This window comes from Rissa tridactyla, chromosome 13 (genome assembly GCF_028500815.1).
Source record: "Rissa tridactyla isolate bRisTri1 chromosome 13, bRisTri1.patW.cur.20221130, whole genome shotgun sequence".
In the NCBI taxonomy this organism is placed as follows: Eukaryota; Metazoa; Chordata; class Aves; order Charadriiformes; family Laridae; genus Rissa; species Rissa tridactyla.
Window position 1 is genome coordinate 6,793,292 of NC_071478.1, and position 18,128 is coordinate 6,811,419.

At 42.5% G+C, this 18,128-nt stretch overlaps 1 protein-coding gene across 1 annotated transcript in view; it reads left to right on the forward strand.

The window, feature by feature from the left end:
• The window catches only part of TMEM132B (transmembrane protein 132B), a 254,428-nt gene that overhangs the window by 64,774 nt on the left and 171,526 nt on the right, over positions 1–18,128 (forward strand). Inside the window, exon 2 of the mRNA XM_054219948.1 lies at positions 4,117–4,996. Coding sequence (XP_054075923.1) covers positions 4,117–4,996 — 880 coding nt within the window. The remainder of the gene's footprint in view (positions 1–4,116; positions 4,997–18,128) is intronic.

Genomic DNA, 18,128 nt, shown 5'->3' on the forward strand with positions numbered 1-18,128 from the left:
ACAGCTATGGCTTTGCACGTGCCATAGTCCTGTGCTGCTATTTGTGGCATCAGATCAGGGTCACATGAGATTTAAAAAAGCGATGGATAATTTTATGGTTAAATAAAAAATTATCAAGACAACAGAAAGTATGCTTCGTTTGAGGTCCAAGCTGGTCAGAGTAAGGACCAGGTAGGGGCATCTCCCTAATGCAAGCATTGCATGATTGCTTATATGCATGGTGGCTTCCCCTCTCTCTCAGATCTTCAGAAACATCAGAAGGGTGTTCCCTTTCCATCTGCGCACTCAGATTTTGCAGGATGGACTGGGCTATGAGGCTATTGCCCAACTCTGGAGAGAGGTTTTGGCATAAAATGGGAGTGATGAGATTTTATGAGTTGACCTGTTGCTTTAGGGGTCTTGGTATTTGGCTAGTCCAAAAAAGGGTTTTAAAAGGGGCAAAGCAACTACTGAAAAACTGTTACAAGGTAAAAGTTATTTTAGAAATTCAAGTTAAATATCTCAAGTCATGTCCAGCAACATGTTATTTCCATACGTCTCCCCTCAATTCCCCCAGTGCCACAGTAGTCCGAGAAACAGACTATATTCAGCCTTTGAGATTGCACTGGGCTCTGGGGATGCTCATTTTGGCCTCCATTTACTTTTCTTCAACTCTTGCTCTCTTTTGTTACATAATTAGGACTAGCCCACCTTCTGATCTAATGTTCTGCCATCTTTTGGTCTTGCTGGAGTAATTATTAAAGGAACAGGTGATTTATTAGTCACTTTGTTGCACACCAAAAATCTGGAAATGTGTCCTATTTCTGATTGTTACTGTAGGGAGATTGATGCTGTGGTGCTGACGTGCTGAATTAAAAAGGCGGGGTTGTTGGCCTGCCATCGTATGAAGTATTTCTTTTTAGATGTTTCTACAGCATCATAAAGTGCTGCTAAATTCAGATATCATATTTTGTTGCAGGCTGGTTCTAGGACGAAGCCCAGCCCTGTCTACTGGTGTTTATGGCTTCCCATATAAGCTTTCAGACAAAATTTGTGTCTCATTTTGTTTGAGTTACAGCAGGCTGATATCCTAGTCCTCGTACTAGTTCTGAGAAGAGGCACTGAATGTTGCCGCTGTAATGAAAAGGAGGAAAGGCAAAAAAATACCTTTTAAACTTCCTGTAAATCACTGTTTGAGAGAGATAAAATATCTGCATAAAGGATGGGGGTGAGGAGGGGAGGAAAGTCCTATAATGTAAACACAAATACATTTAAGCCTTGCCTCAGTTTTGTTTCCTGTTTAGGCTCAGGAACTATGTCAGTTTAAATCTCCTCTGCTATCTGGTGTATCTTGGGAGAAGGTAAATTTTAGCTCTTCTCCCAGAAATCAGAGGATACTCTTGCTTCTGTGTGTCTTTTGCTTATCTGTACGGCTGCACAATTTTTATGATAAACACAACTTCTCAAAAGTAGTTCAATTTATCTACAATTAATCCAGAAGGTACTTGTCTGCATTTGACTTCTCAGTGAAGGAACAACACCCTTCCTCCCCTCGCTGCCTCGGCTTTCACAGGAGCAAAGTTCACTTTCAGAGACTGAGTTGTGCGATTGCACAACGGCGTGGCAAGCCATACCATGTCAAGGTGCTCTATAAATAGCAGAGCAGTAATGGAGCTGCTAAAACATCCTTTGGTGACTTTGGTTCTAGAATTGGCATTGATTTCTCCTTTCTCCCTTCTCCTCCTCCTAAGAGCAGGATGAGGTTTGACCTGCAGCGTGTTTCCCAAGCGCTTTGTTATTCAGTGGTGGAATAAAAGCATTGGGGCTCCCACAGATTGCCTGACCCCTGCTAAACGGTGGTCACCAGCCTCTGCTCTTTGCCTCCATCCCTGTTGTAGGTTGCTGTGGGTTCCTTGTCTTGTGCAGCCTCCTGTGCCCAGTGCTAATGGGCAGCGGTGTCCATCTCTGCTGCACAGCACCTACTGCTTTCTGGGGTGTCTGTCTCACCTGTGCCTCCTGCCTCTTACGTTGCTTGTAGCTTAGTTAGCCTCTTGCCTGGGGAGACGACATCTGTCTTCTTCCAGAACTGCTTATTACTACTCACAGCCTATGGCTTCCCATAGAGAACTGGGATCTCCAGTTTCTGCGTGCTGCAGGGAGTGTGCCAGCTAAACATTGTTCACATTGGAATGAAAAGAGATATGGAAGGGAAGGGCCAAAGTCAATTTTCTCCACTAGAAAATTGGGTGTCCCCTATGTGAGCTATGATACCGTAGCAAGCTGGCCCAGGTCAGTGCTCACGTTGGCACGGGAGGAGAAAGTTTTTCATCATCTGGATTTCTGCATTTCAGCTGGGTGCCCAGGTCCATGCCTGCGTGCAGCTGAGGGAAGGTGTTGGCTGCGCTGGTGCGTTATGAGAGATGGGCTGAAATGTTTATGCATGGCATAAGAAATGAGAAGACGCCCAAGTGGGGCAATTGCATGGCAGCTGCTCTGCAATTGCATTTGCTTGTGGACCTAAGAGGAAACCCTGATTTGATCCCCGTGTGGAGCAGTGAGTGAAGAGGCTGTTGATAGTGGTTCTTGCTGAGGAATTTTTTGTGCTTTTATATATATTTTTGCCTGTTTACTCATTCCCACAAAGAATATTCCAATGGATGAAGAAAAACCTTGACGCAATTAAATATAGAGTGAAAGTAAAGGTATAAGTATTGTGATGAACTGAGAAGCATTTAAACACGCGTAGATAATATTAAGCCATCGAAAATAAATGAGCGGAATTTCAACTGAGAACAAGAGTGGAGCAAAGTCAAATGTATGAGATTTGCCCTAGAATCTGTCTTCGATAGGTGTAGGCTTTAAAAATACACAACCTGAAAAAATAGCTTAAATATTAGAGCTTTTATCTGTGCTAAATTGTGGCTGCAAGTATCTGAGTCATCTTGCATGTAAGAGGTGTAATTGTTTGTGTGGTTGTCGCGTTGTGTATCTGCTCTCCCCAGTCCTGACAAACAGTAAAATCACTGCTAAGCTTCAGTGAGAGACAATGAGAGCTTTGACCTTAGGATCTGTCATTGTTCCTTTGTTATCTCTGCGCATTATGGAACTGCTTCATTTTAATTCATTTGGTTTCTGTTTATTTCTTCTGTGGCGGTCCCATGAGCTTGCATTCACTGGCTTTTTGTTGGAACGTATGAATTGTTAGTTTGAAAGACCCACCATTTCTTTCTGCTAGAATCGCAGCCCAGATTGAATATATCTCACTATTAATTAGAGATCAGCCCAAACCAAAGACGTCTTTTTGATCCCTCCCTCCCTCTGGAATCTTTTCTTGCCTGGGAAAAATTGTTCAGTGCTGGCTGGAGGATTGACCATTGTGTTGTAGAGAAACTTTTGTGGTTTCCAAATGTGTTTCATTCTCCTCTGGAATTAAACCAAAAAATCCTTCTAAGCGTCTGCGAACCTTCTGCATGTAAAGGATTTCTCTCCTTCTCTCAAGTTCACTCTTGCCTATAAATCCATCCCACTGAGACGTCTATCGAACCCCGTATTTTTTGTGTGAAAAGTTTTGGTTTCAAGAATACAAAGCTTTTATCAGTTTGCCACCTGCTTCCAACCTGCTGACCTGGCAAAAGTGGATTGGGAGTGATGCAGATTTGCAGCGCCCATCGCATTTTGTGATAACGATGTTAGACTAAAGAAAATGTTCTGTTTTACTGCCTGCTAATATTCAGTATGCCAGTTTCTTACTTATATTGAAATGTGGATGAGGAAAAGTTGTAAGTCTGATCTGGCAATAAAAGAACAATAACCAACCAGTAAAAAGTTTTGGAACTTAGACTGGGATCTGGCCAATCAATCTCCTCCTGGTTTTATCCAGTACTTGATGAATGGCTTTCAAGTAGATATTAGATTGGAGAAGGTGGAAAGGGAACTGTACAGCTGATGCAATGAGATGTTTTCAGTGTATGAGCTTTGAGTCGACAGTGTTATTCCATGGTACCTGTGTCAGATTGTTTCGTAATGGTGGCTAACAGTATTGATCTCTGGCAATACTTTGCTTTTGAGAAAAACTGAGGGACATGCTAAGCAAACATTAGAGTTGTCTTTCTGTTTTCTTTTATCTTTGGCCTACAGTGGTGGAGAGCCGAGGAGGGATCATGGACAGCATACAGAGATTTTCAAACCTGCCAACATATCTCCCCGCAAGCTATCACATCTGCAACGCTGATGTTTTCTTCTTCCTCAAAGAAGCCAACCAGGATATCATGAGGAACTCCAGTTTGCAGTCTAGGGTGGATTCATTCTTTATATACAAAGCCAAACTGCCACCTGTCCTAAATGCCACATATGGACCCTTTTCTGTTGAACAGGCTGTTCCCTTGGACCTCATGCTGACTTCTGCATCTTTTGGTTTCACAAACAAATTCACTTTTAATTGGAAATTAAAATCTCACATAATCGACAGCTCAATCTATTCCAACAAACCTAAAATACAAACCTTGTTCTATATTGCTGGGAAGGACTGGGATGACTATAATTCTGCGGAGAGGTTGCCTTGTGTGAAGATGTTTGCTTTCCTGGAGTCTAGAGAAGTTGTGGCCAGCTGTAGATTGACAGGTCATCTAGGATTATGTGTTGCGGAGCTGGAATTATCTCCTAGCTGGTTCAGCTCCCCTCCACCCCTGGTTTCAGAGGAAACAGCCTCCCTGGAAGGGATTACTGTGGAGCTCTTCTATAAGATTTATACAGCAGATGGGGAATGTTCTCCAGAGGATGCAAAATGGGAAAACAATATCCATACAGGTCAAGATAATGAACACCAGGCTTTGTCAGCTATGGAGAGGATTGGTAGCATCATTGTTTACCCAAATCAAGACAAATTAAAACAGTCTTCACTGAGGCTAGATGAAAATGTCGTTATTCGCTTACCACTCAACCCGGTCAGAGAAGGTGATGTTGTGACCTTTCATATTTCCCTGGCTGATGACTCCCTAGCAGACCAGTTTGTATTAAGGTAAGTGAATTTTTAAAGTGCTGTATGCTAAACAGTCTACAAATAGGGACAAATTGATGTCAGTGTAATTTCTTTGGTTACATTCAGTGTTTTCCTGAGAGAACTTAAGCATTTCCCCTCCAAGCGGGGAAAACTAGAAATACTCTTGAATTATCTCTGTGGATGACACTTTTTAGAACACGGGAATTTATTTTAAAATATGAGCTATAAATGTTTGTATGATTATTTTTTTGTTTTAATTCTATTTGCTTCTAGTTGTAATTCTGCCTCTTAAATTATGCCTCTGTAAGTCAGCCAGGGTAACTGCTGCGAACCGTTTTGCTAGACAGGAGGGTTTTCCATTTCTTTGGTGAAGCTTCCTCTCTTTTTATCAACTTTTGTATCATCTTTGCAAAGTACATGGGATACATCTTGCACAGGTCATATGTGGTGAGGAACTATTTTGTTGCACTGTACAGAGGGGAGCTGAGAGGTGAGAAAATGAGATGTGCCTCAGCTTGCGTAGGAAGTCTTTGGCAGAGCCAGGATTTGGATCCAAACTTTGCAAGTTGTCTTCAGTTTTTCTGTAAGACAGCCCATCCTGCTTCCTCAAGCTTTTGACTGCTTGTTGCATGGCCCATTTTTGTTTTAAGTTTTGAGACTTTCTGGTGACCTTTACTTGTGAATCTGCCTGTAATAGGAGAATTCAGGCATTTCTAACCACCCTGAGGGTTAGTGCTGCATATTTGTTATGTCCTTAGCTGTCAGACTGTGGGTTCAGAGCTGCATAGAGACCAAATTCAGAGAGAAATGTGAGCCAGACTGGGGGAATAAAAGGGCCAAAAGGTAATTGGAAAGTGTCATAAGCTGTGAGAATGTGAGACGCTTGGGAAAGGAGGAGTTGCAGCCTGCACTAGTAAACCTCAAAACAGATTCGTGCCTTACTTCTAACTTTTTGATCCGAGAACGATGGGAGCAGAACATGACAGAAGTGTACTTTGGGGACAGATGTTGAGAAAACAGACAGCAAACCTTATGCAGCACTTTCAAATCATTGAATGTTTGTGAAATAGCACATGCATATTAATAAACTTACAGATTGCTGTGTGAATCAGGACAAGTAGCGTAGTGCACAGGCAGAGGGAAAGAAATGGTTCACAATATCCCAAGCACTTCCATCTACTCAGAGTGTTGGGGGGAAATGTGTCAGAAATATCATAGGGTTTAACCAGACTGTAAAGCGTTTGGGTCAGGAAGGGTCTTCCTATAAACCAAATGTATTCTGGCCTTTACCTGGCTTTACTGGTTTTTCTTCATTAAATACAGTTTTGCACAGCATCCACTGTCAGCAGATGGGCCAGCCTCGTGGAGCAGTCAGATTTCAGCAGTTGGGTTTTGATCCTCAGTGCTATAGCAAAGAGATGATGGAATTTGCCTAAAGCTCTGCAAGGATTCAACATCAGCTTTTAATTCTCAGTTTTTTGTTCTCTTTGCCACACCACAGATAAAATTCCCTAGGAAACAACCTAAGATGAAGATGTTTTCTTTCCATTGAAATTTCTAAAATAACATTCACCTTGTAACAAACAGACCGAGGGTAGAGTTGTGGTATTTCTGCTGGCCAGGAAAGCACCAAAAACTTGTTGCAGAGGTGGTTTTGAAATGCTCTCTTTCAAAAGCAAAATAGTTTCTGGAAGTGCTGAGCATAGTAACTAACCTGGAGTTTCAAGGAAGCTCAAATTGAAGGAGTCAAAAGCCTCCAAACTGGGGAGCCCCAGGATGAGCCACAAGAACCTGGCTACCACCAAGACCTCATCTTCTCCCACAGGCCCCCATGACTTGCATGTCTCCAGCTGTTAGGTAGGAGTCACTTCGCGGTGCTCTCCTGGCACACAGAGCGTGCATCTCGCTGCTTCCCAGCTGCTGGGAAGGCAGTCAGGTTTCCATGGGGATTTCTGCCTTTGAAAAGTGTGCGGAATCAGTCCATCTCCAGGAGACGTTTCTGTTACAATAAATCAGCATGTTTTACGTGCCCAGAAATATTTCCTTGGAAAATTCACTATCGGCTCTATGTAGTCTAGCCTGTCTGGTCTTTTATTTACCTTTGCTTGCATTGTGCTTTTCATCAGAGAAACTGCGAGTATTTTTATTTAACCTTCAGTTGAATGCTGAAAGTAAGAGGCAAAATGCAATTCTGCTGATGGTTCAGCCATCCTCCAGGATGGAAAGCATCAGCAACTGTTGCTATGATTATTTTGAATGACATATGGGGAGCCCATGGAGAGATTATTCAGCTGAAGTTTACACAGTAGGCAGGGAATTATGCTGAGGGAAATACAATGACTATAGTGCCTGCATCTAATTTATGCAGTTTCCCTCACAGGCTTTCCCTGTTTTTCAGCTCAATGCTAATGCCCATAAAAACCCAGAAGGTTTTTATATACATAGAATTTCTGTGTGTTATAGCCAGAGAAAAATACATTGAAGTGAATGTTTGCCTTGGGAAATATATTTTTGCCTAATATAACTGATTGTTTTTAATCATATCTGTTATAAGTGTAGTGGGGTGAACTGCGGTTTGGCTCATATGAGACAATAGATCAAAATCAAGTCATTATCAACACAGCATTTGATGCCGACCTTGAGCTCTGACAGTATGCAAAAGAACAGATATGCTCAATTTTATGCGCCTCTTTACTATTTCATGCTGTGTTGTGTAGTATTTTATTTTATCTTGGATTTTGTTCTAGCAGAACTGACTTCAGTTCTCATATGACAGCAGATTCTTCGTCATTTTGGTAAAATTTGGGATTCTTAAACAAGCTTTCAAACCGAAAAGCAATTGGAAACAGTTTCTTGATTCATCAGTGTGCTGTGTTGAAAGGTACTTGTTAAACCCCGTCTGTCCAGTAATGTCACTTGCAGGGTGATGCTGCAGGTTGCATGTGAAGCTCCAGCTATCACTTCCAGTCCCTTTCATCAGTCCAAACTGTTTTCCTCTGCTCAAGCTAAGTCTTCGTTCTTTGTTTTCATTCAATAACTAGAATTTAAAATTGAGTTGGAAGTCTAGTTGTGCTGTGGTCCCAGGAATTTGTTTCTTTTCATACTGCAATCCCGCCAGCATAGCTTGTTGTAACTCAAGGACCCAGATAGGTCAAGGGGCAGAACTTGGAGGCTAAGCATGCATTTAATGCTTTTGCTGTGCCTGACAGTCATATTGCTCGCTTCGTTGACAGATGATCTATACATGTGTGCAATGAAGTTCTTATGACACTGGAGATTAATTTTTGGCCTTGCTGGTCTGGTCTGTTCTGTAAAATTTACCATCTGTGAACATAAATTTTGCTCATTATGTTATGTGGGTTGCCACTAAACATAGTTTAACCATAAAGATAGGTGAGATGGGCTATGTTGCCATGATTGAACCTTTTTATGAGCTACCTAGTTTGAAGAATGGGAAAAATGATGCACAGCTTTGAGATTCCAGCAGGACTAATACACACAGCAATGTCACAAATTTTCAGGCATCTTTTGTCTTTGATGCACAGGAGTATCTGTTACCTTCTTTACTGATAAACTTAGATGAAACACAGTAAATGAGGAAAGATGGAAATCATGAGAAAAGAACAGGTAATGCCAACTTTTGTGCTATTTACTAAACTGAAGAAGTCTCCTGATATACATGGAAGAGTTAAAAGGAGGAGAGGCAGGAGAAAACAATTCTTGCTTAACTGGAAGGAAGCAATGGAAATCTCATCCAATAGCACTGGGAATAGCTTGCATTTCTTTTATGGTGTATGTTATTATTTAACACTATCTTGGGACTCAAAGGGTGTATTTAAAAGAAAAATGGGAGTCATTTTGTACAGCAGGAAAGCGCTTAATGGAATGAATGGACAATTGCCCCTTGGTTATAGGAAAGAAACCAGGACACTCTTGTTATAAATAAATGGCAGAGTTTTGTCCCGTTTACCAAGTCTTCCCATTTAAACAGTGAGTGAGGATGTGCTGGTAATGAAGGCTGAGAACTAATAGCATTTTGTCGAGTCGCAGACAAAAAGTGGGTTTGTCGGCATTCGTTACACGTCCCTAACACGAACGACCCACCCTTCTTTTATCCCCGATCAGAATAGAAACGGAGATTGGAGATATTCCAGGAATAATAGTAAAGGGCTGAAACCAGGTAATGAATCCCACTCCAGAGAAATGAAAGCGGCTGCGGTCGGGATGCGGTCCTCTGTCTGGAGGGGAATGGTGGGACTGTGCAAAGAAACCTTGCTGTCGTTCGGTGTCTAGGCAACCTCAGGGAAAAGGATTATCTGCTTCTCCCTGCCATGCTCCACATATTGCAGGGCAAAGATTACTTTTTGATTTTTGGATGAACCAGTACAAGGTGTAATACACGCTGGTTGGCTTTTACTGATTATTCTCACTAGGAAAAATGATATTAAGGATTTATATTAATAAACATATATCCATATGGAGGAGGTTATGTCTCCTGCTAAGGAATAAAAATTGCACAGGCCATTAAAACTGACTTACAAGGCTTCTGCGTTAATAATGAAAGATCTGTAGAAGTCTGAGCAGTCGTCTAGAAGGCCAGAAAAAGATCATAAAGAGGATGTCTCCTGCCAATAGATGCCAAGAGCAAACAAGGGAAAGAAAACAGAAGGTTTCAGATCTGGAAATGCATAGAAAATGAGAGAATACAGACTGTGGGGAATGCAGCCTGGCTGCGTGTGAAGAGGAGGCTCCATGTGGCCTTCATCGCTTGTAACCAAGCTAGTAGGAATGGGGAAGCAGGGTAGGATTATTACTGGCTAGAGAAATAAATGATTAACTGAAGCATCATTTTAGGATGAAAATTCAGCAGAAGTGAAAGTGTTGAGAAAGGGAAAAATATACTTCTGAAATTAATCAGAATTACAGAATTAAAGCATTAGTGGCAATTTGGGAATATTTGTTTTTTACCCAAACATTTTAATAAACCCAGAGTGAATGTTTAAATTTGTTATTTCTCTCTTTTCTTTGAATGTACATCAAACTAAATGTAAAATATGAAATAGTAATATGTAACAGTAATAAAAAATATCAAGCATTGCAAAGTCTGGAAACACCAAAGATGTCTTTGCAACCTTAACTCGGTCCTCATGTATATATGCATTATAACATATTCCTCAAAGACAAATCCACACTATTTATTTTCCAGATCTCATGCTTCATTCGATGCCTACATTGTGTTCCTCCCACTGTTTTCTTTTCTTTTTGTCACTGAATGGGAAAGGGAGTAACATCCTTTCAGGACACTCCTGCAAAGCCTGGGGGAGCTGTCACCAGAATTTTTTTTAGCTTGGATAAGCCATTTCTATAAATTCTCTTTCAGAAAGGGTTGAACCATTCTTTTATTTTTCTCATTTCTATTTGAGACAGGCACGTGGCCCAGAAAAAGTGGCTTCAGCTGATGAAAGCCTGGCATGGTGGTATGGAGTTATAAATTTCAGAAGGATATTCTATGAAGTAGTTAGACCTGAATCTGTGTTGACTGAAGTGAAAAATGCATCCTCCTGTACCTCCCTGGGTACCTGCAGGCAGTGCATGGCTGTGCTGCACCCATGTGCATGAGCCAACCTGCCCTGGCAGTAGTCGTACCACAGCGCCAGGTTTTCTCTCCTTTTCATGTGCTTTAAGATAACCTTCTCTGCCCTAGCCACACTGGAGAGGGAGAAGAAAAGAAAGCACCCTCTCATACAGTCTTAAAAATTGTTAAAAATGACAAAAAAGAATAGCTTCTTCCTAGGGCTCGAGCAGTCCTAAAAGCTTAAAAACCGATGGATATCCGACAGTGAATAAATGACCCAGTGAATCCTGAAAGACCCCGCAAGACTACAGTCAATAAAGCTTTTTAATGGAATTTTAGATAAAGGTCAACTATCTGCTACAATAATCAGATGTCTGTGATCACTCTTCATAGGAATAAACCAGGCAGAGTAGCAGCCCCAAGCAACAGCGAGGAGCTCTTGTTAGTTGTTGGATATTGGCTTTGAAGCACTTCCAAACGGGATTGCAGCGTCGTGGTGATAAAACACTTTTTTTTTTTATCGTGACATTTTCTGACAGTGGCTTCTCTCACCCTGCAAAAGGGGTCCTGAACGTGCTGCTTTGTCCAGAAACACAGCTACTCGTTACTGCGGTGTTATTAAGGTGTTGTTAAGGTAAAGGAGGATGAGACAGTGATGAGAGGCTGTGGTGCTGAGTTTGGGTGACTATGGCAAGTGTCCCCACTGTCTGCCCTTTCCTTTGCCCTCGGCAGTGCTCCTTAGGGATGCTTCTGTCTCCCATGGGAGTGGGGAATGTTTGTAAGAGTTGGAGAGGAGGGGCTGACCAAAATACAGAATTAGATTAATTAAAAATACTTAGCCTCTGGGTGTATTTCATCAGGGTGTTTTTTACTGAGGAGGGGAATAGCTTTACTGCAAGTTCTTTTTAATTTTGACAGTTTGGGAATATTTCATCTTTATGGTGGGGGGACACTGAATATAGCTGGAATGAAACAAGAACCCACTTTCCGTTGGAAAAGGTGTTTGATTTGCCTTGAAACCCCACTTTTGCTTCTATTTGAGTCCTGCCAGCAGCACATCTATCTCATTCATCTGCCCATCTGCATCTATGAGCACTAAGGGATGTGGAAATGTTATGTAAATTAATTTGCTGTATCTCACATTCAAAACTATAAAGTGGAAAAAAAGAGATTTATGTTAGTTTTAAGTCAGTTGGTGTGCGAGCAGGCATCTCATCTCTGCAGCACTGAACTGCAAGTGGGTAAGCAGTGCTGTGTGTAACTGGTGGCAGTGCATCTTGTTTGACACATCAGATCGTTTTGCACGTGTGTGACAAATAAGGTTTATAATAGCAGCCCTGACAACCTCTTGTCTGCTAGCATGTTAGCAGACACTGCTATACGCTGCAAACAGAGATGATGTGAAAAGCGTTTCCCATGGATTTGGAAGGTGCCAATATGCCATGTGACTTGACACAAACTCAGCCTTGTTGACGGTAATGGAAAGAGATTTTACATTTTTAAATGGTTTGGGTTCTACAAGCTTGTTCCTAGGCTGATCCCCGTCTCCAAAAGCTTTGACATGACAGCTCCTGCTAATTAACTCCAGCCAGCTCCTGCACAAGTCACTGCTTGCTTCGGGGCCGGGTGCGGATCTGCAGAGCACTGTCAGCAGATGTGGCACGGCACAGTTGTGCTGAAAGCAGGGTATGAGCTGTGGTTAAAATGCTTGTGATGCAGAGCATGCCTGGGAAGGAAGCAAGTGGATTTTGGAGGAGACCACCACTAAAAGGACACCCTTGGTTTGTTGCATCTGCTCAGACTCCCTGTATGCAATGTGAAGGTCCGCTGGTGGTGATGCCTCTTTGATGAGGAGCTGCATCAAATGTGATGCCGAAGGGCATCCCAGTCTGCACAGGGCATTGCCACCGCCATTCTCCAAATCCTTCTTTTGCTGGGGGCTATCCTGTCTGTAGTTATTGCCTTGCAGGGAAAGCCGAAGACAGAATTAGGAGTTGAGTTTTGCCTGTGAGCACCTGGCTCTGAGTTCAGTTACCTCCGTTAAATGAACACAAAGTTGCCTTCAGGTGACAAAAATATTTAAATACAGTGTCACAAAGAGTAATTTAAGGAAGACAGCTGCAAGATAAACATTTTCTTTGTCCTTTTTTTTTTTTTTTTTTTTTTTTTCCTTTTTTACCTTGTACTCGAGTTGGGAACACAGGTCAGAAAAGGTTCCTGTCTTTGATCATTTCAGGTTCAGGGATACACTGTGGCATTTTGCGAACTGTGTGTCCTAGTGAGCAAGTCCTTGGCAGGGAGCTTGGGAGAAGGACTTTGTTTTGGACAATATGCTAAGTGGTCCCTGCTTTGTGCTGCCAGACAATGATGGCATTGATCAGCTTCTTGTACTGCTCTTCATTAGCTGGCAGTGCAGTTAATCAGGGTCTTGTTTAAACAAGTCAGACACAACAGTGATTCGGTCCTTGATGCAGTTACTTCTAGTGTTTAATGAATACTATTAAAAGAAAAGTATAAAAATGTGTCTCCTTTGAAATTTACTTTCTTCCTGAGATAAATGTTTTGGGCTGTGCATTTTGTCTTGGTAAAAAACAGATTACTGTCCCATGAAGCTGATGAAGCATTGCTTTGAGTGTGCGCATTGATCTCAATTTCTTCATATTCCTGCTGATGCAACAGAGAGTTGCTTTCATCCTCGTCTTTACCCGTAAGTTTTTGCACGGTCTGATACAAGAAGACCAATGTGATGGTTAGCTGACAACTTTGTGGAGGGAGGACTTTCAGAACAACCAGGAGACAGAATATTGCAAGAAAATTGTCAACGTATCTTATGTTGGGTGCTCCTCCTGCACCCCATGCAATTTATGTCAATAAAGGACTTGTAAGAAAATTTGGTTTTGGATGAAGCAGAGCAGGGACGTGTGTTTTGTGTGAGGCTTTTAATGCTTCAGATAGCTGTCATGTGTGCCTCGGATGCTGTACTCGGCCAGGGTATGAAAGAAATCATATTAACAAAGTTATTGGATCCCAGATGAATCAAAAGAGCTGCAGGAGAAGAAAACAGTGACAAATGAGTCTGCCATCCTGAGGCACAGCAAATGGTGCTTACAGTTAAAGCTATTTCAATTCTTGCACTGTTTGGCTGCAAGTCCTCCAATGCTGCATGGGCAGTGGGAGCAAGGCAGCATGAGGAAGGTGATGCTTCGTGCAGGCAGTGCTGGAGAAGACACCCCCGCAGTGGGGCCAGTGTTGCTTCACACAGGGCTATGGCAATGGCAGCTCTTCTTGAGCTTCCCAGAGCCCAGGGAGCTGCTCCTGCGTGGCTGGGTTCATCTCTCATTTTCCCCCCAGCTTTCAGTCTGCCTCTGAAAAGCCCCTTGCCCTGAACAGTGCTGGGTGTCAGTGCCCTGGGTGGAGCAGTGCTTCATCCTGTATTGACAGTTATATACGACTACAGGAGAGGAAAATGTCTCTAAAATACATTCTCCTTAGGATCCCTGCAGAGCTACTGTGGATCGTCCCAGCAGAGGAGGAATTGGTCAGAGCAGCAGTATTTCCAGGGGTACCCCAATGAAGAAGGCGCCACGGGGAGGGCCGTATTCAAGTGTCCCTGTGTTTGTGGGGCAAATTTTCCACCCATATCACTCTGAGCCATCAGGCGTGGCTCCAGCAGGTCTCCCGCTGCTCCTACCATGCTTTTGTTCCTCACTGGGACCAACATATAACTTCTACTCCCTGCTACATCCTTTTTAAAATTTTCCTGCCAAGTGAACTTTCTCGGTTGCTTTTTTTCTCACTGTGTGGCCCAAGCTTTTGTGGTATTACTGAAGGAGTCCTCAAATGTATTTTCACTGAATCACCACCTCTAATTGTGCCGGTCCTAGAAGACAGCAAGTGAGAAAGGAAGAGAAGCAGAAGTGTGGGATAGATGGTGCCTTGTTCATGGGCTTTCTAAGCATCTGCTCAAGTTAATGAGGGTCTGGGCAAGAAATGTGCCAAGTGGCCACAGGAAACACACGTATGAGCTCTTTGATGCAGATCCCTGATGAAAGACGGTGATAAAATGCACCAAGTGATACTTGGGGGCAGTCTGAAAAGTTTGTCCCGTCCTGGGAGGTGGTAGAGGGTGAGCGAGAAGCGGTAGCAGACTGTGAGAATCTGGACCAGGATCCAAATGCATTGTGAGTTTTGGGTTGTTTTGGATCTGGGAGTTTGGCTCTGGCCCATCTCTAATTTAATTTGCCTGGCCAGAGTCTTCTCTCTCTTACACAGAAAAGAGGGGTGATTTAATTGACTTCCATAGAGTTGCTTAGGATTTGCGCCAGTAAAACTATTTGAATTTGGTTGTGTGGAAGGCACGTGTGCATGCCAGTGTTCTGGCTTCGTGTTCCTGATAATTACTGTGAAATTTGTTAGGGGCAGTAGTAACCCTTGGTGGGTGGGTGGGTAGGACACAGATGGATAGGGAATGGTCATGTTTTGGGTACTGTTTTTAATCACAAACAGTAACACTAGTAGTATAGTCTTAATTATGGCATTTCCTGCTGTTATGTCCATAATGTGTCATAAGTACGTATACTCTTCAGCTAAGATGACTTTTGACTCATTTGCCAAAACTAATAACCCTTTAAAAATAATTTAAACCTTTTCAGAAGTATTTCACTGATGCTTTTGGGACCAGTAGTCCTTTATTTGTTATGGAGTAGATACAGAATGAATAGCAGTACTGTGGACTCCCTCAAACAGTGACCTTATGTGAGATGTAGTGATTACAGCAATTAAATCCTCTTTGCCAAGGCAACCAGGGCTTTATTTCAAACTGAAGTTAGGTTTTTTTCCCCCAAATGAATCTCTTCTGTATGCATTATTCATTTTTCTTTGGAACATTTAGCCTGTACGGGTTGCATGAGCTCAAATTTAGTATTATTATTTATTAATTATTGCATTGAGGTAACGTCTAGGACAGCCTGCCTCAAGGGGTCAGAGAGCACAGAGTTCCCCCATGCAGCCAGAAGAAGAACAAGGCCATAACCCTTGTCTCGGGGTGGGGGTTGAAGACTTAACAGCATTTCTAGAACAACTTGTGAAGAGTTTGCATTTGCTTTTTGCTTGACTCCGTAACACATGCCGAGGTAGTTTCGGGCATTTTGTTCCGGTGGATGTGCAGACCATACTCTTAAACAATACTCTTGACCATACTCTTAAACTTTTTTAATTAAGTATTTGAAGAAAAGTAGGTCTCGTCACCTCAGGCTTTCTAAGTCCAACTACGTTTGGGTGACTTGAACACTGAACCTCTCGTCGCGCTGGCTCTTGCTTGGAGAGGGAAAGATCAGTGATCAGAAATGATGGTTAAGATGGAACATTTTCATCAAGAATTTTGGAAATTCTAGCTTAGAATGGCTTTTCAATTCCTTTTTTTTTTTTTTTAAAGAAAAAATGTTAAAGGACTGCCTGTAACCCTTGTCTTGAACTTGCTACATCCTCGTTTTAAGATTAAGTGAGTTCATTGTCTGTTTCTGCTATTATATAAATAGCATCTTGATTGACAAGAAAACTAAAATGATTCTTTTTAAATCTGTACTGCTCTCCTAAGAAATCTACATTCATTATTCCTGGGATGACTGAAAGATTTACAATAGTTTATAATCTGGTATCTTTTCATTCTTCTTCTTGGTATTATTAATCACCTTGTCATAAAACGTCAGGAGAACTTTGTTCAGCTTGCGTGATTTGGGATGAGAAAGCCATACTTTAATATTAATGTTTCTTAGGAAATTGGGTAGATGTCTTTGCATTCTGGGAACCATAAAATGGATGAATGATGTCCTTTGACTAGACATTAGATGCTTACAGGATGCTGAATTTGAAGAATGGCTGAAAGAAACCTGCAGCTGTACCAACTTGGAAAGAAGAATGACCAGGCAAAGCAGATCTGGTTCAGGTCAATGGTTGGTTGTAGATGTTTGAAATCATGAGTACCATGGAGGCTGGTGTTTGTGTTTGATCCTTCTCTGTGTTAGTGCCGGATGGCTGTCCTGGTGTGGCTGTGTTGATGATGGTGTCTCGTTGGCGACATGAAACCCAGCTCCCAATTATTTGGTTGTTTAAAGATTCCGGGTTGCATTTCACAAGCCCAGAGGCAGTCAACCAGGATCCTGGCTGGGTTTCAGCTTCAGTAATTACAACTTGCCAGTGCAGAGTCTCTCTGCCTCTTAAATCACATTCGCTATTTTTCATTTCCTCTGCTAAACTGCGGTGTCCCCCATGCTGTTGTTGATGATAATAGTTCTAATGCTTAGCCTACTTATGTAACGTTATTTTATCTGTAACATCTCACGGTGTTTTTACAAGAAACAGACGTCTGTCATTGCTTTCATTTTACAAGTTACTATTTTTATTGCTCACGTTCCAGTGATAGACCTCAAATGCGAGATGCTTTCCAAAAGGATGGAAGGCAATGCCCCTTCTATCCCCAAACTGTTATTTTTGAGTGAGGACTGTGGGGCCAAGGGGATGTTCCTGCTCTTCCTTTTAGCTTTCTTACCAGGGCAAATGTATTTGGGATGGCAAAAAGAGTCCCCAGCACAAGGGTGGTGAGTTTGGTGGGCAGGGACGTGCTATCCTGTGTGTGCATCCTGTACTGCCCCCCCCAAACGGTGATGCCCAGTCCATCTTCCCTAGGGCTCTGCTCCTCCAGCTGTCCCTCGGGAGATCCGGGCTTTTCCCAGCCTACGTGTATCCACTCCGTCCCTGGCCTCCGCACAGGGGAGATTCGGGACAGCTGCACAGGCTCGGATCTGTGCGCAGGCCAGGAGAGGGCAGAGTGGACTTGTGTCTGGCTCGTGTCTGAAGCAGAAAACCCAGGCAAAAGTCAGCAGCAGGTCGAGAGGGGAATAATTTTGGGCCCCGGCTGGAATGGGAAGCTACTTCACCGGCTGTGACCGCGCTGTGTGGACTCAACCCATCACCTCAAAAATGCCTCTATGGAGGGAGCTTTAGCAACTTGTTCACCCAATGTTGCAAGCCCTCTGCGAAGGGCTGGAGTCCTGGCAGCCCAGAAGGTTCCCCCAGGTATTATTTCTTACTGAGGAGGAGCAGGTCTCTGCTGGGGTGTCCTCCACACATCCTAGGGTGCACGCGGGCAGTAGATGATGGCAGTGTGCTCGTGTATGCAGTCTTGCTACCCGAAATTGAAATGCACATAAAATGTTTTTTTTTTCTCTTTTTTTTTTCTTTCCATCCCTTCCTTAAATGATTTTTGAAAGCTGTGCATTTTTTTTTTTTTTTTTATGAATGCACTATGCCCCTTCTGTGTGCGTTGCAAATGTGCTTAACAAAGTGAACTTCTCTGCTGGTCTGTAGGTTAAGAATCTGTAAGTGAGCTTGTCTCTTCGCAGAGCAACTTTCTTTTTGGACTTGAAAAACAATGGCAATGTAGTTAATGTTCAGCCTGACAGAGTCTTAGCAAACATATTAAGGGCTTCATTTAATAAAATCATATTTCACTTCCATAGACAAGAAGCAGAATAGAGTTGAGGCTTTTTTAATGAATAAAGTCCTTAGTAAGGCACT